At 37.7% G+C, this 25192-nt stretch overlaps 1 protein-coding gene across 1 annotated transcript in view; it reads left to right on the forward strand.

The window, feature by feature from the left end:
* The first annotated feature begins 767 nt into the window (after positions 1-767).
* The window catches only part of Palld (palladin, cytoskeletal associated protein), a 321948-nt gene continuing 297523 nt past the window's right edge, over positions 768-25192 (forward strand). The window contains exons 1-2 of the mRNA XM_048330859.1: positions 768-880; positions 10430-11419. Coding sequence (XP_048186816.1) covers positions 10506-11419 — 914 coding nt within the window. The 5' untranslated portion in view covers positions 768-880; positions 10430-10505. The remainder of the gene's footprint in view (positions 881-10429; positions 11420-25192) is intronic.

Consider the following 25192-nt stretch of genomic DNA (forward strand, 5'->3'; position numbering starts at 1 on the left):
AAAGACCACCTGCATATTTGGGTGGGTGGTCTTTTTTCATTCACAGATGTAACAGATTGAGCCAGAACTCACAAGTGGATTCATCAGGGACAAATCTGAAGTGCACTGCTAAGTACTCACAGACATAACAAGATCTTGAGTCATACCTCCACTCTCAGTTTTGTGTGCGTGAGCTGGCTTTGAACTGCAATCCTCAGATCTTAGCCTCCTGAGCAGCTAGGATGAGAGGCATAAGGCACCAAAACCTGGCCAGAATACAATTTTTTAATTAACAGTACGAAGTAAGAGAACAGCAGGACTCTCCACTCAATATGACAGGTGGCTCCATTTATAAATAGTTACAAGAGTTACTATTTCAGGATAACCTACCATAGGACTAAAATTAAACAAACAGGGCAGAAGAGTATAGCAAATCTTGTCTTCCTCAGGAGTGTCGATCATTTTTTCTATTAGCAATCACAAATTTGTAATTGATTATGCTTGTGTTAAAAGATGGCAGGTGTTAGTCTCAAGTGACAAGGTCAGAGGAGAGAGGAAACTGTATAAATCTGATGGTCATTAGGTTCATAAATATAGCTCCTTCTATGCTAAGTGACTTTAATTTCTAAGAACCCAGGCTCTCAGAGAGGTTCCTTCCAGCCCACTGCTGGAACTCCTGAGTGTGGCACTCTGCTGAAACATGAGTTCAGCTACCAAATATAACCCAGTGGAGTAAGAGGACAGATGAGAGTCTGAGGCCACAGTCCTCTGAAAGCTATCACGGAGCAAGCAGTCATTAATGGATAAGCAAGGCCAACCCCTGCTCTCCCAGGAAGGAAGAAATGCACCTCTGAAAGCTGTCATCTTTCTGGAGGTTTTCAACTGACCAAGCATTGAAAAGGTTGGTAATGTATATTTTTAAATGCTTATACTAGTCGGCCCATCTTTGAAGGACATTTTTAAATGCTAGAAGTATGTTTGCCTGCCATTAGAAGATGTTTGAGTTTCTTTTACTAGGAGAGAGCAGAAGTAATTGGAATATTGTAGTCCCACTAAACTGATAATGCATAAGGTTTGCCTTCCAGCTTTATCTCTGCCCTTATTATCAGGCACCTACTTTTGCACTATAATCTTAGGAACTAGACAAAAAGCATTAGATGTGTTTATGAAGCCAAATTTGTCAAGATTGTACATGTGTTATACTTTACAGAACACTAACTTGTGGATTTGTAGACCCTTGTCTATATTGAAGCTGAACATTAATTGCTTGAAATAATAAACTTTAGGTTTTAGGTTGTTAACTCTGCTTCAAGAAGATTAAAGAAATAAACATAGCTCTCTCAAGTATTGAACCAATTGACATAGTAACAGCAGGTATTTGAAAATTATACCTGCGCACAAAAATTTACTTGTTTGTGTAAAGCTAATTGAGCTTATTGTGAGGTCTCCAATTGGAGCTTATTATGAGGAAATTTGGTGTAGCTTGTGTACTCCTGCTAAATTTAAACATCACAGCATAGTATATCCTGTTTTGTAAAGTTACACATGTGATTGTCCTGAATCCAATATATGATGTTGATACAGAATGATTTGAGGCTCCTGTTACTTTTTAGCATTTGCTAAAAATACTAAGTGCCTTGAGTTTAAATCCTGTGGCCAAATATAAAGCCCATTCCTCAGCAATACAGGATTATTCAAAATCTATTCAGGCATATATAAGTAAGTTAAGTCCTTTCACAGGATAACAATATGTTTCTATTTTTTTCCTCAAAGGAAGCAATTGAATATCTTTCTTAATTATTTAAATTTTCAAAATCAATCTTTCTAACAAACTATTGAGACCAGTAGACAAGACCTAAGATTTATCTAGTCAATATCTGCTCTGTAAATATGTGATTACTCATTGCTGGAATACAAATGAGTTCTCTTGTTCAAATATTCGGTATTGATTAGGGACCGTATCCATCCCATGTGCCTGGTTTCAGTCCCAAGGCCCGCTGTCTGTTTAATTACTATGACTAAATATTGAAATTGCTCTCGTACCACAGTTCACAACTAAATCAGAATGGATAATTATCATCATTATCATCACTGGGTAATTATCATCATTTTTATTTCATTCACTTTTTTAAGGAAAATAATAATAAAATGCTGTAGAAAGGACACATTACTCAGGTTTACAAATAAATCTGACATGTTCTTAAAGAAATAACAACTGCAATCTGGAAAGCCAAGACAAAAGTCTCCACTTGTCAATCATGGGTATGATTCCTGCATTCCAGTAGGAAATCAGACCACGCAAAACTCTTGGATAAATTCCTGCTGAGAAAACAGGTTGAACAAAGCAGCAACTCTGACAATAGTTTGTAACTACTGAATTATCATGTTAGCAATATAGAAACACATTTGGTAAACATGTTAGGAAATCATTTAAGTGAGAAGTGAGTGAATTGGAAGTAAAATCTAAATATTTGCAACAGATTCAGTATATTGGTTAAAGATTACATAAAGAGGAATAACTTCAAATATTCAATGAAATACTCAGTTGTTATATGACTGCAAGTGAATTACTAGATTACATTTTTAAGATGAGATAAAATATCCTATTTGAAAGGCCATGTAAAACTCCAGGGTAAAAATGGCATATTCTCTCATTATGGCAACTTACCTAATGAAGGAATGAAGAAAAAGAATCATATATATATATATATATATATATATGCATCAAATTCAAGAATTTCTAATTTTTCCTTGTTTGATTTTTGCCCTACAGGGTAGTTTATAACAAAAAGAATATTATTGAGAGGGAGGGAGAGAGGGAAAATGGAAAAGGGGGAGAAAGGGAGAGAGGGAAAGAGAGAGAGGTAAAACAAGAGAGAGGGAGAGAGGGAAGGAAGAAAGTAAGGAGGGAAGGAAGAAAGGAAGGGAGGGAGAGAGGGAAGGGGATGGAGGGAGGGAGGGAGAGAGAGAGGGAGCACAGAGGGAGAAATAAAGAACAAACTAGAGATTTCATCAAAGCCTTAGCTGTGATTCCAGAACAAGGAAAATAAATTATAAACTTTTTTTTCCATTTTGGCTGTCATAGACATACTTTCATTAAATCATCTGCAATGTCATCTCTTTGACTCAATTTTTATTCTTTGTTCAATAATCATCTAAATATAAACCCATGGAAATTAACAATACTGCTACATTTTAAGTCCCTCATATTTATGCTTTCATTAAACATTTTGAAATAGGTAACATAGATGTTCTGAGTATCTCACTGTTTATCCCCACTTTACCGCCTCCACCTAATTGCTTGGTTTGGACTTTGCCAACCACTTTGTATATTTATTCCTTTATGTGTATATATTTTTAGATAACAGTTAAAATGTCACACCCTATCTGATTCTCTAAATTACCCACCAGATGTGGTACGTGATATTCGACAGTTCTTGGAGCCAGATAATCTTTTTCTAACATTAAACATTTTATTTAGAAATGACAGCAGTTTCAAAGCCAGACATGGAGTTTGAAAAAAAATTAAATAAAACATAAAAAAGGAGAGAAGAGCATTTTAAATAAAAGGAATATCATATTGAATTCAGGCCCCCACTCTGGGAATACAAATTTGAGCTCTCTCAAGTACTACATGGAGATTTGAATTCAGGAAACATGTCATGAGGACATGAAAGAACTTGGAATATCCAGGGAACCACAGGTTCCATTGAGAGCTGATAGAACGTGCATTAGAGATGATGAAAGATAAGGCTGCAGAGTCTACTTTGCTCAGGGAAAGTTGTCTACAAACATCTTTAACCAATGTGTCATGCCTGGTAAATTCTCTTATGAGCTAGTAAGTACCACTCAAGGAGGAAGAAGAGTGGCATGACCGAATACCATTGTTGATTCCTTATTACTATGGTTGGAATTAATACCATCAGTTGTCACGCTCCTCCTGTGGTTTAATGGTTTCTTACTTCCAGCTAACCCTTCTTGCTGGAATGTAAAGGTTACTAAAGCAAGTCCACCTGATTAGTATTTTTATTTTCTTGAAATTTTTCTTGCCCCATAAAAACAATTGTTCAACTGATTCTATGTTCAACGTATCCTTCTAGGACAGAACGATGGAACTATAACATAACAAGGCTATGGGTGAGCATTTTCTCTCATGAAGAAAAACCCAGAACCAACATTCAAGGAATCTAGAGAAGGGTTGTGGCTTGTCAGAATTATGGGAGTGATGAATTAGGAGAGAATGAGAAAAAAGAGAATTTCTAGGCAGATCAAAATATAAGAAAGAAAATAACATGGCCCCAGAACAGAAAAGATCTAAAGTGACAGGAGACCCGTTCATTGCTCAAAAGCCTCAAAACTTTTCAGTGCTCCTTACAGAAGTTGAAAATTGTAATGGTTTTGGCACTCACTTCATTTTCTCTTAACTCATTAAAAGCAGTATGGATTAAATAAAAAAAAAAAACCTCTACTACATTTCTTTTCTGCTGACTACACCAGCACTGAACCAAGAGGACCATTTAACATAAAACAAAAATAGCTTGAAAATAATAAAGATGTTCGCAGTTGTATTGCATTCCTTTGGATTATGGCTTTTTGCTGAGTGGTGTTGACTGACATGGAAATCTCAGAGGAGTAATTTTCTCATGCACTTGGGCCACCAGGAAACCTCCCTTCTTCATGCACATTGTGCGAGCACTTTCCCCCCAGAACACAGGCGTATTCCAGCAACAAGAGCTGCATTGCAAATTAAATCTGAACCAGATAGGCCATAAAACTATTATTTTCATTTTCACTGTACAAAGCAGTTTTGAAGCTACCTGTAATCCTCACAACTGGATCCAGTCAAATGGCACCTCTTTAAAAACTGAAATAGAAGTTAATAAGCAGGTGAGATAATATGCCTCAGGCTAGCGCTCCCTACTTAACAGTAAAATGGAATCTTTTTTTCCCCACCATTCACTTTGCTTTAGGCTTCTTTATATAATGGTTTTCATAAAGCTCTCAATGTTTAGCATAGTATGTCCGTTTTCTACTAAAATATGATTGGATTAATAATCAAACTCTGATTGCAGAACATCAATTTTATGACATTTAACAGCTTGCTCAAGATTTCCAGTTGTGCAACTGCCATGTTGTAAGGTATATACTTGAGGTTATGAGTTTCACCGGTCACTGCCTAGACTTGAATCTGGGCTCTCATGGACAGATCATCAGCCTCAGTTTCCTTCTTCACTTGGTACCTACCAACCAACTCATAGCACAGTCCTTGTCTCCTGCTAAGCAGTCCATCCAATCATTAAACATTAAGCATTATCAGGATCATCATTCTCCATTACTATTTTTAGGTGTGTGATAGGAATTGGCCATGTTTTTCTACCAGTATCTAGTCAGACTTTAGGCTCTGTGGCCTCTATTTCAAGGCCTCATTTCTGATATCATTCCTCACAAGTAGTCAGTCACGTGGTCACACTCTTTCTGCATTCAGTAGAGTAAAACTTAAATGTTCTCACCAAAAAAGAGAAAAAAGAGATGGTAACTCCCTGAGGTGATACATATGTTAATTAGTGTGGCATGTGCTTATCCACTATCCAACTCCACACCTTCAAGACAGCTACTTGAGTTGTCAAATATACCTTGATAAAAAATATATTTTTCAGAAAGAAACATTATATTTTTATTGAAGTCAAGAGTCAGAAAGCTCTATTTCTTCCATTTAGACCTTTTATTCTCTAATATACCCTTCTGAGTGTCTCATGTAACTATTCTGTCTACACTTTTCTTTCGTGTCCTTTGGACCTTCAGTCCTATGTTCATATTTCTCTCTGAGAATTCCAATCCAGTATAGACTTGTGAATCTACCTCTCCTTTGCTAATATTCTCATCAACTGTGCTCACTTCTCTTCCACCCTCCCTGCATTTCAAAATGTAGATCATGTGTCTCTACAGCTCCTCACACTGATGAGGTCTGCTGATAAGACTCACAATCACATCTGCCTTCATTTTAGCCCTCATCATTGGCAATAAATCCTTCTTAGGAACTATTCTTTCTTCCCATACAAAGACTTCAGATCATTTCCTATCCTCACAAGTTTCCAAATGCACACCAGTCTCAAGATAAGAGCTCCCCTTTTTCTTAACTACAATTGACCCAGAAGGTACTTCACTATTTCCTTTCTTGATGGCTTTATCCATCCTGTGGCTAAAAGAGCCACTTGTAAGCCAATAATTCCCAGCCCATTTCTGTGTTCCTTCTAGGGGGTTCTAAACAAGCGTCTCAAATTGCTTTCTAGATGTCAGTCCACAAAAGGTCTCCAGTACAAAAGCTCAAATCAAAAGTAAGCATGTTTTGTTCCTTAAAACTTGTTTCCCCGTGGGTGGCACAATTCATCTCGTTGAAGAGTGAAACCTTCAATCTTGTACCACTTCGATATTCAACTAATCATCATGTGTCATTCTTTCAGTCTTATTTCTTCTACTATGCTTGCTTAATCTTAAACTAGCTACAGTAGTATGTATTTTTCTTCTATTTATGTGACATGCTCAATTATATGTGCTTACAACTTCATTGTATTTCTTATCAACTGAGTTCCTGATAGGCTAAAACTTTTTTTTTTGAAGGTATACCCCCATCCCTCCACACTGCCGAGCTACCCATGTGCATTTTAGGTAGTACGTTTATCCCACTTTATGTTTCAAGTTAGTTATTTCAAGAATACAAGATTTATTTCAGTTATCTACCTTGATTTTCAGTTTAGCCTGCTTTAGATGGGGTACACAAAATGTTACCCAATCTCTTTTAGCCCAAAGCACAGCTTAAAAAAAAAAAAAACCACAAAAATAAAAAACACTGAATTTTTCCAAGGCCAAAAACACAGTGGCTTCTCTTCCAAAGAAAAATAAATTTTCCAAGCAACAAAAACATGGTCTGTTTTGTCCTCTTTATGTAAATATACTTTGAACCCTTGTCTTCTGAATGCCTCTTTTGGGTTCAGGCTTCCTACTATCTTTTTCCTCGCTGTTTAAGAGCTCTTCCTGCCCCCAAGTCACTCAAATGTGTTCTATTGTGTTTGATGACAAATATCTGATAGCAATGTAAACCATGCATGTTCATAGATACACTAGAGATTTTTTTTCCTAGTAGAAATACTATTGCTTTCCACTCTACAAAATGATTCCAAATATTATATTTTAATGCTCTATATAAGTGCATGTATCTGATCTTTTATTTTATATTATTATTATTAGTGTGTGTGTGTGTGTGTTTGTGCACATGCACGCGCACGTCCTGAGGTTTGAACTTAAGGCCTGGGTAATGTCCTTGAGCTTTTCTTTTTGTCCTCTCCCACTTGAGTCAAAGTTCCACTTCCAGCTTTTTTTGATGATTTATTGAAGGTAAGAGCTTCTTACACTTCTCAGAGTTGGCTGGCTTTGAATTGCAAAGCTCAGATCTCAGCCTCCTGAGAAGTTATTATTAGAAGCATGCCTGTCAGATTAGATTATCTGATAAGAATCTGTCTTATCAGTCTTCATTGAAATGGTTGTAATATCTTATTGCTTTCATCATTATAAAATAAAGTCTTGAGTGCATACTTATTTTATGCTTACTTTTGCCATAAGGTTTGCCTTTTCCAAATCATACTTTTGACTGTTTCTGATGAACAAAACATATACTGGTATTCAAAATGTCTTGAACACAACGTCTCTGCATCAATGGACTCTACTGAAATAATCAGAAAGCTATTCGGATAATTCCATCTTGGAGCAAAGATAAGGTGAAAGAAATATAGTAACATTCAGGTGGATAAGAGGAAGAGACCTTAGCAAGAATACTATAATGATCTCATAAGATTTATTCAAACTTTCCTAGGAAATACCAGTGGGAATAATGTGTGGCGATTTGGAATTCCAGGTCGAAGAAAGCAAGCAATCTTTCTAAGAAGACATCAGAGTCAATAGTTCAACACTTAATTTTGAAAGCTATCGTAAACTATTATTGTGCTTTATAATCTTTTACTAAATATTTTTGCCTAAACTAACAGCTTGTAGGAATCAGAATTATATGTAGTGGTAGATTCTTGAGTTAAATTTAGGGGAGACCGCCTTAATCCTAGCGTAATGCTCTTTGAGGTTAGAGACTTTCCTGGATGGGAAACTATTTCTAATTAAGCAGACCAATTTAATCCTTCTAACACACAATTTCTGCAAAATGTCCCATCGGATTTAGGCCTGACAAACCTTATAAAGTTGAGATTCACCATGTCTAGAGCTTTCTTTACTGCCTTCTAAACCCAAACTAGAGGCAAAGATAATTTGTTGGGCTTTCTCTTAGTATTCTATTAACACTGTGTAGAAAAAGAACAGCATACTTAAAATAATAGATAGGTCATTATCCTACAACATTTAATTCAAATTAGTAGCGGAGTTTAAATTGTCGTCCCATTATTTGACTGATAATGAAATGCTTTTTATTGCATGGTGATGATATTCCTAAACACATAATTCTCTCATATGTCCAAGATTAGATTACATTCTCTCTCATAGCTTCCAGGCTCTTTTCACTTTCTTTGAAGTTCTATCGAAATTATATATCTGTATCATTTGTTTAATGTCATCTCCATCTCCCCCATTGTATCACCCCATATAACTTAAACCCCTGGAACCTAAAGATGACGTCCTTATTCTAGATCAAAAGTAAGCAAACTTTATCTTCTGGACCAGATCCACCCTTCTAGCTGATCTAGGAATGCATGTTTTGTTTTTCTTGCCCTTTTAAACTGTTGCAAATAAAATAAAATAATTCTTTATTTGTAAAAAAAAACACACACAAAATCTGAATATTGTATGTTTGTTTGTTTTTGTTTTTCTTTGCCAGTCCTGGGCCTTGGACTCAGGGCCTGAGCACTGTCCCTGGCTTCTCTTTGCTCAAGGCTAGCACTCTGCCACTTGAGTCACAGTGCCACTTCTGGCCATTTTCTGTATATGTGGTGCTGGGGAATCGAACCCAGGGCTTCAAGTATACAAGGCAAGCACTCTTGCCACTAGGCCATATCCCCAGACCATGAATATTGTGTAATCTAAAAATTACACAAAAATCTTAATATCAGTGTCCATAAAGTTTTATTAGCATGCAGTCATGCTACATTATTTACAAGTCACCCTTGAGTGAATTCATACTACCTTGCCAAGTTGACTGTACAACTATAGTGTAAAAAATATTTACTGTCTAGCCACTGATCAAAATGTTCTGAGTCCTTAGCCTAGGATTTAGCTGTACCATGACACCTGAAACTTAAGTAATTAAATAGTAGCAATTATACACAGATTAGTATCTGTTGGAGAGATGTTGAATGAACAGATCTATGTGAAAATGACTGGCCACTAGGAAAAGACTTTTTTTAAAGTTCAATTGGAAAGCAAAAAAATTCACCTAATTTTTTTCCAAGACTGTTTAATAATCTCATTTGTCCTTCCATTAAATCTCCATGACTTGTTTTTAAATGTATTTGTAGCATTTTATTTCATTGTCTTACAAAAGAAACTAGGAAATAAAAGAAGTGAAAATTTGAAATCATTACAATGTATTTTGCAGGTTAGGCTCACATGAATGAAGTCAGATTTATTTTTTTAAAATACTGGTGTGCTAATAATCTCAAAGCATTACTGAAATGAGAGTTTTTATGAGAAATGTAGTCCCAGGTATACATAGGAGGATTTCAGTCTAAGACTGGCCTGGGCAAAAAGCACAAGGGCCTATATGAAAAATAACTAAAGTAGAATGGACTGGGGTGTGTGGCTCAAGCACAAGGCTCTAAGTACAAACTCCAGAATGACCACCCAAAAATAAATAAATAGAATGTTTGGAAAGGAGTAGTGCCGTGTGTGTGTGTGTGTGTGTGTGTGTGTGTGTGTGTGTGTGATCCTCTTGAATCATTTGATACCAGTTACTGAGATTCTTTAGATTCACTTACAAGGCACATTATCAAATTGAAGCCATAAATTATAAACACAAGTCTACTTGAGTTTTCTTCCAAATTATAGGATAGCAAAACCTAATCTGTTTGTTTCCCCTAGCATTTCTTCTGATTTGTAGAACAGTAGTGATATAAGAAAATAAGATGGCCAGAAACTGAGACTCAAGAGACTGAGATCTGAGGATGACCAATCCAGGTAGGAAACGACTATGAGAGTTTTATCTCCAAATTAACCACTAAAAAAGCCCGAAGTGAAGGTGAGGTTAAAGTGCTAGGACCCGCCTTGAGCAGCACAAAACCAAATGGTATGGATAGCACCAGCAACCACACCAGGAATTATGAAACTCCAGTACTAGCACAAAAACAAAAAGGAATATGATCAAAGTACGTTATTTGCATATGTGAAAATGTCATAATGAAAACTATTCCTTCCTCCAATTCAAAAACTATGACTACTCATCGTAACTGTTATCTTTCAGAACACAAGAAGAAACAGGCTTGCAGAGCCTCTGGCCTTCCCATTGAAGGCAGGGAGTGTATGAAGACGGTTCAAACATGTCAGAGACTTCCTCCCCTGACTCCTTCTATGATTCCTTATCGGATGTGCAGGAAGAAAGCAAGAATGTGGACTTCTTCCCAGGACTATCTGCTTTTCTCAGTCAGGAAGAGATAAACAAGAGTCTTGACCTGGCCCGGAGAGCCATTGCCAACTCTGAAACAGACGATTTCGACTCGGAAAAGGAGATCTCACAGATTTTCAACACCTCTCCAGTAAGCCTTTGTGAAAATGCTTCCCACAAGGAGGTCAAATTGGCTGAGCCGACCTCCACAGCAAGGCCTCGGGATACCAGGACAACACCGGTCCAGCCTCTGGCAGAAGAGCAAACTCACAGCATCAGTTCACCTGCTTCTAGAAGAAAACCTGCCCTATCCCCCCTGCTTGCTAGCCCCAGCTATATCCGGAGCCTGCGAAGATCTGAGAAACGGGGTGCAAAATTGTCCAGCCCCAATGCGAAGCCCAAAGCAGCACATCCAAGCCAGGCCGGTGCCCAGAGCCAGCTCTGCGACAAGGCTGCTAACTTCATCGAGGAGCTGACGTCCATATTTAGGGAAGCAGCAAAGCCAAGAAACCGGAGCCCAAACGGGGAGTCCTCGTCCCCAGACAGTGGGTACCTGTCTCCTAAAAATCAGCCCTCGGCCCTGATGAGTGCCACAGCCAGCCAAAGCCCCACCAAAGACCATCAGGAGATGGAAGCCGAGGGGAGGTTACCTGAGGCCGGATGTGGCCACCAGGGAGACAGAGATGCGGTCCAGCCCTCCCACCGCATCCCTCACCCGCAGCCACAAAACGGGCTCCACTTCTGGTCAGCGCCCAGGTTCATTCAGAAGCTCAAGAGTCAAGAAGTCGCAGAGGGAAGTAGAGTTTATTTGGAGTGTAGAGTCACGGGGAATCCCACTCCTCGAGTCAGGTAAGACCTTTTTATTGTAAATATCACATGATGGTGTTGACTTTGGCAGTCACTTGAATGCAGAAGCAAGGAAGGTGGCCTGTGGGGGTGTTCTGGTCACTGAGGTAGAGTTTGATCAAGTTCCTGTAAGCAAATGCATGGCCTGTTGAAGTGCTCATGGTTCCAGGCATTTCTGGCAGGATGATTTTGGTTGTGATGAACCATTTGTGCTATTGGCTTGGAGAAAAACACAAAGAACTTACTAAGGAAATGAGAAATACAAGGAGGTTGTTATATAGGACTCTAGAATTAACAACAGCCAGATACTACTAATGTGATTTTGATCTAATCAGAGAAAATTGGTGTGTGTGTGGGGGGGGGGTGCCTAAGTTGATGAAGAGGATGGAAATCTGGGCAGAACTCAAAGTTCTCCAGAGGTGCAAGGGTGAAATAATGCAGCCCAAGGCATGGAGAACATCAGTACGCACTCAGTAAAGATAAACCTAAGTACACACTTCCCAGGAGACACAACCAGAGAAAACAGAACTTCACTACTAAACAGAGGCAGCAGAGTGTCAGTGATTTGTCCTGGTATCTTAACTAGTCTGAAGACTGAAATCTGAGGATCAAAGTTTGAAACCAGCCCAGGCAGGAAAATCCCTGAGACTCCATTTTTTAAGAGGATATATTCTTTATTTTTTAATTTAATTATCAAGGTGATGTACAGAAGGGTTACAGTTACACGCGCAAGGTAGTGAGTACAATTCTTGTCAAACTTGTTATCTCCTCTTTCATTCTTCTTCCACCTTCCCTCCTCCCTAATCTGCCCCCCAGTTGTGCAGTTGGTTTACAGCATATTGTCTTCTAAGTACTGTTACATTGGTTTGCCTTTTGTCCTTTGTCTCACCATTTTGTTGTTCCCCTTTCTTTCCTAATTCAGATAGACATATATACAATACCCAGGGTAGCAAAATCAAATACAGTGACAACAGGGGCTAAATCATAGGGAAGAAAAATGTAAGAAATAATTTCACATAGTGCATTAAAAATAACATGAAAACCACTTGTTTCCATATATTGGAGTTCATTTTGCTTAGCATCATCTTATATGGTCATATGTACATAGTCATTGAGCTATTGTGATCCTCTGCTATGACTATCCTAGATATATACTAGTTATTACCAATGAGGGAAAACATAGAGTCTATGTTTCTTTGGGTCTGGCTCACTTCACTTAGTATGATTTTTTTCCAAGTCTTTCCATTTCCTTATGAATGGAGCAATGCCATTCATTCAGATAGAGACATAGAATTCCATTGTGTACATATACCTCACTTTTCTGATCCACAGCCAGAAGTGGAACTGTGGCTCAAGTGGTAGAGCACTAAGAACAAATGGAGTAGAGAGCATCACAAGTTAGCTATGGATGAGAAGGTTTGGTCTTTCAGAGCCTAGGTACTGGTGAAAATAACAATGAAATGAATGCGCACTTATGATCAGTAAAATCTTCACCATCATGTGCATTATAAATTCACAAAACTCTCCCTCCTTTTTGTTCGCCTGTGCCCAAGAATCACATGACAGGATTCCCAAGTGACCTTTTTATCAGTAATGTCACCTTTGTCAAGTTACCTTGCACACTTTTGACTCAGTTTTGTCATCTGTGAATTGGAAATTATAGTAATCCCATGTTGATTATTTTTACAGTAACTGAATTACTGGATGAAAAATAATGAAACAGGCCCAGTGCACCAGTCTTAAGGAATAAGTGTTTGTGTAATACCTAATTTCTTAATTCAATTGTCTCCAAATCATAAGATTTATAGCTTCCACTTTTTGCTAGTGTTGGTTCCTTAATTTTGAAAAGCACTGCTGAAGAACATGATATATGAACTAGTGTTAGTGCTGCAACATGGCAAAGTTAGATTCAGACAATAATAACATTTCTTCCCAATCAACCAATTATCAGACCAATTGACCTTGTCAAATTTTAAGGTTTCTTTCAGAAACTGACAGCAGGGGGCAGCAAACACCTTCTTCATATGTTTATTTAATTGAATATATCCCTAAATTTTGAAGCCCACAAGAATTGATTTTTCTTATCATTTTTCCCCTGATCCAAAAACAATTGAGTATTTTTTTTAGATTCTACTGGGCTTTTTTAGCCCAATCTTGAGAACAAATCACTCATGGATAGAATTATCCTCACATCACAGTTCTGCAGATTTTCCAATTACATGTCATTGCAGCTGTGTTTCCATCCAAATTAGCCCTTTTCTAAATGGGTTAATATAGCAAGAAAACCATAACCTTTCAAAAATTACCCACACCATCCATTTATCATCAAAGTCTTCTTTCAAGGAAGTAGATGACCATTTCTGTATTGAAATTCATGTCATCATTTGCTATTTCTAGGGACCAACAAAATCATCCTTTGGCCTGTTTGGAAAGAAGGGACATTAATTGTTATTAATTATTACTAAACTAGTTAATAAAGCATTATTAACCTTTATTTATATTATTAAAGCATTATTAATTTTTCATGTCCTTTCCCAAGGCCCCAGTGTCGATGCTCAATATTCCTTGGATAGTGCAAACTATGCCCTTCTCATAAAACTTTGAGACAAATGCTTCATTGTTTAGTCAGCTGGTCTCTTAGAGTTCTTTTTTTTTCCATTTGTTTTCTTTTGAAAGTAAGTGTATAGTTGCTCACTGAGCTTTTAACATTTCCATTCTAGACCTGGGGATCTTAATGTTCTTGGTTGTGTATTTGTGAGTTCCTAAGAATATTAAGCTCTTTTGAACTCAAAAGATATTATAAGGAAAATTTTGTATAAGAAAGATACTCATTAACAAAGAGGGCATTAAAGGCTGGTCAGTTCTGCATCAGTGCCCGGGACTCACAAGCCAGACATTTGAGAAACCTGTTGCGTTGGCAGGTCACCTCCTAAGGCCCCAAGAATAGTTGTCAGTAATATCTGAAGCAAGCAGTGAGAGACTGGTGGATCAGGATAGACACAGGCATGGGGTATTGAGTAGTCCTGGGAAGTGAGGCAGTGGGATGCAGAGGGGATGGGTATCTGGCCAGAAGAAAGGCAAGGAGAGAAACTCAACCCTCCCTGACTTTAGACAAGTGTCAAAGCAGGACCACAGCCCCAGAAGAACACAAGAGCAGAGAAAGAAATCTAGAGTGGTTCTGATGAACTGAGAACTGCATTTGTGCTGGGCCCAGAATAGAGGAAAACAAATTGCTTTAGACATGGCTGGGCTACAATGCATCTAGCTGGAGATTCTTAAATATGATCGGGAGAGTGTTTAATCCAGAACCCTGGGGCTAGGCAAATGAATAAATGTAGATAGAATGGCCCCAGAGGAAGAGAAACAAAAGGAGAAGCCAGACCAGTCATTTCAAGGTATTTCGGCTTTTTATGCAATCATTTCAACCTCTGACATGGTACACACCAGTTATAAACACAAAGAGGAGAAAACATTTTCTCATGTCCAACAACCCCTCAGAGAGAGAGAAAACTGATGAAAAATGCTTGTATATATTTGAAGCCGTATACTTTCAGGTACACATTAATTATTTTGTAATAATTGGAATTACTACATTATACAAAGCCAGGTCAGAATTCATCTGTTTCTCTGATGGTCCAAAGGCCCACATTTCCCAGTGCATAATTTCATAACTATATAAAGACATGTCCCCTGCTGTCACTCCTCTTCCCTGTTCTCTTCACTCTTAACTTTTCTGAGTTCATTAACAAGTCATATTGTTTCACTTGACTCCTAAGCCAGGTGTGGTTGTGCACAACTGTAATTCCAGCCTTCAGGAGGCAGAAGCAGGAGGGTTATGAGCTGGAGGACAGCCTGGGCTACATAGTAAAACGATCTTAAGTACAACAAAAACTACATCTAGTATTCTAAAATGTTGACCTTATATTTTCACTTCATGCTTTAAAAAATACCTTCTTAAGACAACCATATATTTTAAGCTTGTTAAATGTAAGATGGCTGGGATAAGAAATGTAGCTATGTGCTAAATAACACAGAAATCGTGAATTGGTCTGAGAGGCTGGAACAGGAGGCAAGCGTTGTGCTTCACACCCTGTATTGAGTGTGAAGACACCACCAGCACTGCTGTTGAGTACTTGCGTGCGCCTCACAAACCATCTCCAAAAGTAGAAAACAGTGAAAATGCCAGGCCTGAAAATTTTATAGGCATGGAATCCATATTCCAAACAGCTTCAAAACAATCTGTGTGGTGTTTTCTGAAATATTTTTCTGTATGAGAAAGAACCACAGACCTTCATGGTTATTCTTCCTTTTGTTGTTGTTGTTGTGTTTGGTTCCAGTAAGTTCATAATAGTGGATCAAAATAAACCTGAAATATTTGTAATAGAAGAGAGTATATACATGTCACAAAATCTGTAAACAAAGCATATGAAGAAAGTTATAAGCAATGGTCCAAACACATCATTAGGTTAATATTATATTGTACAGTAAATGTCTATATATACAAAAGGAAAAAATAAAACACTCTCACATACCTGCCTACTGCTGTAAAAGTGAAATTCAACAATAGTCAAAGCATCTGCTTTAATATTCTCAATTCAGCTACTCATAATTAATCATAAGATGCCTATTAGGTCATCACTATCAGCCTTGTAAAGTTTTATTTAATGTGTCGTTAAAATTAATTAAATTCTGTCTTTTTATAATGAAAATCCAGCCCCTCTAATGCAGCCAATTAGTTTACATTAACAAGACTTTGTTCACCTTCAAAAGCCAAAACAGAATTATCCATTTCAAATCTGTCAACATGGCCTGCAGAACTTTCCACTTCCTCAAAAACAATAACTGAAAACAAGCCTTCGATTCTCTGTTCTCACTAAGGGAACTGCTGTGCAATATATTCCACTACTGACTGTGTTGGTTTGGGAAAATATGGCAAGAGCACCATCAGCCAAAGGGTTATGAACATTCAGTTCTTTATAGGGTGAAGATTCAGATGGCTTAATCCAGGAAGATCATTGTTAAAATACATAGTTATCAACAAGGTAGCAGATGATACTATCAGATTATTAACATGAAAATTTCTGGTAATATATGGGCTGTTTCTTCAGCATAAAACATAAGTACATACAAAATATACAGAAAAACAATTTGGTGCATACAGGCAAGTTTAAAAGACACTCATACAGGAAACCTTTAGGTCAAGCACAATTGACTACTTGATATCTTTACTTGAATATTTAATAGTCATGTCAAATTTAGTCTACCCAAATGAAACTATGAAGTCTCTGTGTAACCAATGTAAGATAATTTAAAGAAAAAAGAACTTATAAAAAGCAAATTTAAGGAATAAATATTGGAAAGAGTAAAAAAGAATCATATATCCAAAAGCCCTCCTTCTAGCTGTCAATGGAAAACCCTTGATTTTCCATTCAAGCCAAAACTCTAGCTAGTTTTGCCTTGGTAATATCCTGAAACTGACCAATTCATACCACTTCCAAGAGCAACAAAGATATTAGCACTTTTCTCTTTTTATTACCTTTAAGTAGTATTCCAAAAGGACTTAAATCTAATATGTTAAATGGAGAGTATAGTGTATCTTGATCAAGGTCACCTTTCCATGGTTCTCTCTTCCTCTTCTCAATTTCACAACCAATGGATTTGAGCTGTATGTACCAGGAGATCTGAAAATCACAAACACAACATCAACCATTTACTAGACAAGTTGAAAAACACATATGGACAAATTATGTAAATCAATGCACTCATTGGAAGTTACACTTGCAAAGCAGCTCTACCTCAGGACACAGATGTGATAAGAATGTTGCAGAATTCATGAGCACAACAAAAGTCAAATTCCAGATGCTGGTATCTTGGAGAGGATGTCATTGGTGAGGGGTACCTAGAGAGCTGCATCGAAGTTGGCAATGTTTTACAAACTAAGTTATATACAACAGACACAAATAGAAGTTTTATTACTATACTTGGCATCCAAAAATACTGACTTTTTAATTTATTCTGCTATCCTCAGTGTGTATTGAAAAACTCAGTCAAATATCATGGATGCCCCCTTGATAAATAGTTTAAACATTCAGTGCCTCAGTGGTTTTCTAGTAAAATAAGAAAACAGTAGCCACTCCTACTCTAGTTAAGAATGTGAAGTCAATACAGGGAAAGAACTAAAACTATGTCAGAGACAAAGTAGTACCTGGACAAATACGAAAAGCTTCACAGAGTTAGTTGTATTGCTTATTAATATGGATTTGTTTTTAAACTCCCTACCCTCTACATTCTCGCGAATTTTGGAATCTGCTTTCATTCTTTAAATCTTTGTACTACAATTTCTTTCATGCTGCCAAGTATTTGCAATAGAATGGAGCCAAGAGGAGAGAGAATGCTTCAACATTATAGACAACATAGATAACCTATAATAAATATAATGCGTGCTGAAGAGTCTCTGACCCTCTTAGTAGAAATGAGTACTAGAGTTGTATCTTGGGTCAGAATCAAAATGAAGGCCACTGTAATGGACTCTCTTCCCCTGCGTTTCTGTATATTACCATTTTCTAGACACTTTTACCTTATCTGGTCTTGATTGCTGTACCAGTGGGATCAAAGCCAAGGAAAGTGATTTATTCCCACCTCTACCCCTCTCAAGTAAAACTAATTATCTCTCCATCCTCTCTTTCTGAGCCTCAAAGCTGGAGAGGTCAGCCATGTGTTATGGGTTACTGTCAAACCTGGAAAACTTTCCAAAAATCAAATCTGACTATTGTTTTCTTGCTATGCTTTAAATTGTTTAACAATTCCAACCCTTGGTTTAATGTAACTTCCAGGGCACTGCTCAAGAATTTCCTAACTTGAGTTGAAAGTGGTTTCTCAAAACTTTAGCCACTCCCTATTTTTATATTCCAAATAATTTTTTTTCCGGAAGCGAACTCTAAAAATAATTTGAGTAACAAATGCAGGCTTCTCCCCAGCTTAATAAATTGGCTTTGATTTTGTATTTTCTTCCTACAAAGTATTCTACCATATTGTAGAGCTCCCAAAAAGGATAAGAATGTGTATTTGGAAATTTTACTAGTAAGCAAACAAATATAAAATAATTGCTTTGAAAGAATTTAACTCTGAAGTTTCAGATACCTTCTCAGTCACGCAGCCGCTCAATGTCTCAGATCATTTCTGTAGAGCAGGTATAAGTACTTCTTGACATGTTTCTTCTTTTGCCTTGAAGCAGTACTGTATCACGGATCACCGAGTCTGTTTAAATATAATTATAGTCATTCGCCAACTCCTCTAAGATCCCACATTCTTTTGGCTGTTAGAAATTACTTTATAAATATAACTGTCTCAAGTACAATTGTAAGTCTGACATCTGATACAGTTTACCATTCAGATGAAAAGCTGTTCTACTGTTGGCTTGTCCAAATGATGTAGACCAATAAAAATGGTTATTTCACTTAATTTTAATCTAAGCCAAGAAATATTATCTTTGATATCTACTGGAATAGGATTAAACTACTGGTCCCATGAACACTGGTAGCAAAATCCAGTTAAAAACCTTCCCTGACAGAAAAGTCACGAAGTACAAGTGAAAACTAACTTTTTTCTCTTGGTTACAAATTCCAATGGTAAAGATTTATTCCATAAATCAGCATGTGATAAGCTTCTAGTCACCTTTCCAATCATGAGCCAGTAAACATAAACACAAATGCCTGTTGGAAACAAGAACAGTTTCTTAAGGTAACAGCATGTAGTATTGGTTGTGGGAAGTAGAGAAGTATTCCTAGTTGAGGAAAGAAAAGTGTGGAGAAGACTTGCCAGTAATTCAGGAGAATGCAATCCAGATAGTGATATTGAGATTCTGGCTCTCTCTCCTCTCCTCTCTCTCTCTCTCTCTCTCTCTCTCTCTCTCTCTCTCTCTCTCTCCTCTCTCTCTCTCTCTCTCTCTCTCTCTCTCTCTCTCTCTCTCCCCTCCCTGTCCCCTCCCGCCCCTCTCTCTGTCTCTCATATCCTGGCTTCTGTGAGGTGAGCTATTTCCTCCAGCAATACTTTTACAGTGATACCACAGGCCCAAAGGCAACAAGCCCAAAGGAACAAATGAGACCTCTGAAGCTGTGAACTCCAACAAGAATTTCCTCCTTTAAGATGATTCTTCCCAGTTATTTTGTCACAAAAGAGAAAGCTGACAGTATAATATGTTGGGTTTTTTTCTTAATGGTTTGTAAAGTAATGGCAAGTAAGGTTTACTGAACTACAAATTTATTATCTCCACTTTTAAAAATGAACTAAGACAGAAATAAAGTTGACCAACTATCCACGTACAGGTGGAACTGTATTTCACATGAGACAAATGAGGTCCAGAATCTGTACTTTTTATCACTACCCTAACAAAGCAGAATGATACTCAAAACTCTTCTTTCCAAATAGTGTCCCACAACAATGTTTGGATGAACCCCAGCTTACATTAGAAGCACCTAATATAGAAGTTGTTGGTTACTTCTCTGAAAACAAATGCTTACAATTTCCTTCCAATGCTCCAGACAGTGTTAAAATTGGAATAAAAAAGAGCTATGATCAATTATTTAATGGTCTTCCAGGTGCATTCCCAGCCTGGTTGTGGGGTTGACATAGGGAATCAGAACCTTTACCTATAAAAGCAGTGGCCCTTGCTGCAGCTTGCGAAGGCCTAACTATATAACTTCTTCGAGCAAACCCATTTAGTCAGATCTGGTCTCTCTCTCTCATAAACAAAGAGTCATGCCAAGCAGAACATAACAAATACGATTTGTAATCTGGTATGGTACCATTTAATTCTTATGTTTAGTTGCCAGCATTTTAATTAAGAGTGCCTTGGCATATGTTGGCCACAATTCTGCTCCACGGAATCACTCTGTGTGCCAAACACAAGGACAGATCATCACTGCCTGGAGTTAAGGGAGAAATGGCCTCGACACAACTCCTGTGTTTGCTTCTATTGTTTTTGAACTAGAGCTTTTCTACAAAAGGCCTTTGCAAAATCCAACACAATAAGGTAATTTTTCACAGGATAATTAAACATTTTTAATGTAACTTTGAACTTAGTAGTTCAAAGTTACAAAAAGAAACTATGAAGAATGAAATGTGAAAATTAAGGATATTGTATTCACACTTGTACAATTCATACATGAGTGTTGTTATCTAATTAAAAGTCATCATTAGCTAATTAAAAGCACATCTAAGTGACAAACATTCCTTATTTCAGAGTAAAATTCATCAGAAGTCACATGAAGTAGGGATATGGGTTCAGGTGTAACAAATGCAGGCCAAGGGAGTGTCTTTTTTTTTTCTTCTGTCAGTCATGGGGCTTGAACTCAGGGCCTGGGCACTGACATACTGAGCTTTTTCACTCAAGGCTAACATTCTACCAAGGAGTCTCTCTCTCTTAAAAAAAAGAAGGCATTTTGCCTCAGCTTTATAAATATCAAAACAAAAAATCCTTTCTAACCTAATTCTTAATACTTGAGCAAATTTTTAATTGAAAGAGATTGAAGCATATGTTTTCAGGAACTCATTTGTTTTGGTGTTTATTAATAGAACACACCAATGTGCTACTTCAAATTGGGAATGTCATCACTCTTACTAATTATGGGAAAAATAGTGTAAAAACCAGATAACCCACAGAAAATCAACCGGTGGCACCAGTGCTGATGTGTGAGAGATGTTGTGTTTGGATTCTATGTTCTATTTCCAAACCCTAACAGGCCAATGCAGGTAAAATGATGAATCCTTTAACAAGGTGTGCCTAGCCTCCTACAAATCAAAGTAACTTTACGACCACTCTATAATCTGTAATATATACCTGCAATACTTATGCTGCCAATTAAAAAAATGTCATGCATAGCTAGTCACTTTCATCTATAAGCCTTAAAAAAATTAACGTTTATTCACCCACCGTACAATGGTTTTAGTTCTTTGGAATTTGAAGGTGTGGCCTCTAACAAGGACTTCCAGCAGAGCTCAGCTTCCCACACCTACTGTGGGTGGGTATTCACTCACCATGTTTTTTTCTCAGAACAACAAGACTGGCTTAGCTCTTCGCTACCTGCAATTCAGAATAGACACTGGAGCGTCAACAGTTTATAGACTCTGCACGGGGCTGTCCTCCAGTTCTCAACTGTCACACATGTGTTTCTTCTCTTTTCCTTTTGATGGGTTTTCTGGCTTTCAGATTTTGACAAATCAGAAAAGATCAAACCCAGTCCAAAACCTGTCTTTCATTAGCACTCGCTCTGGTTGAAATGTTAAATTTTCTCACAGCCAGGGAATTAGAGTAAATTATGATCCAAACTGTAAGATGAGTTCTTTCTCATGTTTATGGAAACCGTTGTCCTTCATTCTCCATGCTAAATGTTATCTTTGGCTTCTTGCTTCATTTCCTTCCTTCAGTCCCGCTTACCCATCAGGTAGATTTGCAGAAATGTCTTTCTTGGTTTCCCTTTCAGCATTCAAACATAACCCTGTACCTGTACCACCCACCTGTGCTTAATGTCCATGGATGTTGAGGGGGTGCTAGCAGAAATCACCTGAGACTTTTGGACTCTGGATACCTGAAAGGATGTAATCTAGGAGGATAGATTCCTTTTATCGGGCTATGAAAGAATTAAAAGGCATGTGGGGGGTGGGGAGAGGAATGATTAAAGTGAACAGAGTAAGTTTATTTGAAAGTGAAAGGAAATCCAAGAAAGGAAAGTGGGGAGACTCAACATTTGGAGGGGTACCCTGAAGAGGAGTCTAATGGAGTCTTCTCAGAGGGCAGTGTTTTGAGTGTGAGACTTCACATATATCTCCTCTCCTGGGCTTTGAAACGCTGCTTTTCCCCGGCCCATCCCTGATCTTTTTATTTGTTGGGTCCCAGGACATTGTGGGAAATAGAAGCAGGTGAGAACTAAGTTATGCCACATTGCGTCCACCTCTTTTTAACCTTTGGTAGTTGTTTCACTTTCTTTCCCTCACTCAAGGTTTCATGGCTATACTTAATCAATCAGACAGAAAAAAAATGTCAAAAAGTTTAAATTATCAGAGCAGTAAGCACACTGCAAGTTGAGAGTTAAAAATTTTAACTACAAGAGGCAACAGCTAGCTTGCAAGAAGAAACTCAGGAGACAAGGTGTAGGATTAGAAGCAGATGGCATGAGAATCTGATCCAAGAAGAGATGAACAAAAACAAAACAAAGTTGGAGATGGTTGAGTGTTAGAGACCATCATGACATCTATATCCCAAATGTTTCCAGATCAAACATTCAGGGTAAAGAAATTAATATGTTAGACTCCTCTCTTTGCCAACCCGTCCTGTCATTTGTCTCAGCTGTTCATGAACAGATAGTGTTTGGTCATGATGTTAAAGCTTATTTGAGATTGATCCTTCTGAAGGGACATGAGTCATTCTCGAAAAGAGTAATGGTAACTGAATTCAAGAAGTAAGGAATGAGATTCCTTCCTTATGACTTGGGGGATATGTACAAAGGCAAAGTCTTTCTCAATGGATCTGAGAAGAATTCTACCATATATTCCTTTTTCTCAAGCTGCTTGAGTTAAAATGATTAGATTCACTTACAGCCGTCTGTCACTTACTAACAGCATACATTTTGAGGAATTCATCATTCGTCAATACTATCATTATGCGAATACCTTAGCATGTGCATACAAAATCCTGGATGATAGAAGTCAATCATTCAAGTGTGGCCCCTTGATGCAGTCAAGACGCAAGGTAAATCTAGGCTATTTGAGGGCTGCTTCTGGTGTAAGATGGCCTATTTATAGGTAATAATGTATTCTAAACTAACCATAAAAAGTATAGTGTCAGGAGCCAAACTTGCAGCTAAATTCTTCCTGACCTCTGGCTGTGTTTTCAAGGACGTGCAAGAACATGTCTTAACGGAAAATTGGAAATTCTTTACTATGTCTGCCATGAGTCCATTCGTATGTTAACCAAACTCATCCTGTCTTAGCTACCATCAGGTATTGCTCTAGGGTCCATTCTTACGTTAACCAACCTCACCCTGTCTTAGCTATCGTCCGGTATTGCTAACTCCAAGCCTTTTGTGTTCTGGAATTTTAAGCCTATGCTGTTTCCTGGTTTTCAAACTGCATATATCCTGGAAGTTAAGAATAAGCCTGGCGGCAGTCTTGAGTTACAATCTGAGGCTGCAGACCTCCCGTACCCCATCTTTGCCTCTTGTCCTTTTTCTCTTGTCTTGTATTTTTCCTTTTTCTTAATCCTCGCCCCCCTCATTCAGATTTCCCTTCTCGCTGCCAGCTGGCTCGGCAGAGTATAGAATAGCAAATACATAAGCTATCTCCTGTGGAATATCCTCATTCTCTGTCACTCTCGCATTTTCTGTCAATAAGAAGTATAATGAATTGGGCTGGGAATATGGCCTAGTGGTAGAGTGCTTGCCTCATATACATGAAACCCTGGGTTCTATTCCTCAACACCACATATATAGAAAAAGCCAGAAGTGGCGTTGTGACTCAAGTTGTAGAGTGCTAGCCTTGAGCAAAAAGAAGCCGGAGACAGTGCTCAGGCCTTGACTTCAAGCCCCAGGACTGGCAAAAAAGAAAGAAAGAAAGAAAGAAAGAAAGAAAGAAAGAAAGAAAGAAAGAAAGAAAGAAAGAAAGAAAGAAAGAAAGAAAGAAAGAAAGAAAGAAAGAAAGAAAGAAAGAAAGAAGGGAAGAAATAAATATAATGAACAATGCTAACTTGAGTACTAAATATGTCTGGCATTTTTGCAGCAGAGTTTATGTGCACTCTCTTTTCTAGTTCTTTTATGGATTACACAGGCTAGCTTCAGTATTTATTTCTATCTTTATTTGGCAGTCATAGGGCTTGAACTTGAGACCTGGACACCATCGCTGAGCTGTTTTGTTCAAGGCTACCACTCTCCCACTTTAAGCCACAGCACTACTTCCAGTTTTCTAGTGGTTAATTGGACCTAAGAGTCTCATGGAGTTTTCTGCCCAGGCTGGCTTCAGATCACTATCAGATTAGAGCTTCCTGAGTAGGTAGGATTACAGGCAGACGCTCTCTTGCCATTTCACAGATGAAAAAACTGAAGGTGACTTTCAAACGTTGTACCTATTGTAATTGGTATATCTGAGATTACTAACCGAAATTTGTCTGATTGATTACTTTGCAACCATTATGATAGATGCATTTGAAAATGTCTTAACTATTTAATAGTGCACAGAGAACCACTTCAAAACTTAGTTAGCTTAAAGCCATTTATTATTTTCTCACACTAGTCTGTCTGAAAATTAATTACCACAGGAATATTTATATGCATCATTTTTTATATCCTGGACTGAGAAAATTCTACAAGAAATAGAGGATATTGTGGGATGAGAGTAAGGAGTATAGTCCAATGGGATTTGAACTGAGAGTAAAAAATGAGTCCTATTAATAGAAAGGAAGAAGTGATTGGCAAAAAAATCAGGTGTACCATTAAGAACTACTGTGTACTTCTGTTTAAGTTTTGCCTCCTTCAGTCATGAAACTTTCATCAGAGCTCAGTGTGGGGAGCAGAGGAAGAAGAAGAGGTTTACACTGTTAGATGAAATTCACTCTGTGGCATATTGTTAAGAAGAATGGAGCTCCCCAGACACTCACTAAACTATACCATTTGAAGATGAAAAGGGAGAAGCTATTTCTTAAAAAATTATCCTGGTGAATTTCCATGTTTAACATGTGTTTTATTAAAACCTAAGAACAGTTCTTTAATGTTAAAAACAAAACCTTAG

The sequence above is a fragment of the Perognathus longimembris genome, chromosome 21 (assembly GCF_023159225.1).
Source record: "Perognathus longimembris pacificus isolate PPM17 chromosome 21, ASM2315922v1, whole genome shotgun sequence".
NCBI classification, from domain to species: domain Eukaryota; kingdom Metazoa; phylum Chordata; class Mammalia; order Rodentia; family Heteromyidae; genus Perognathus; species Perognathus longimembris.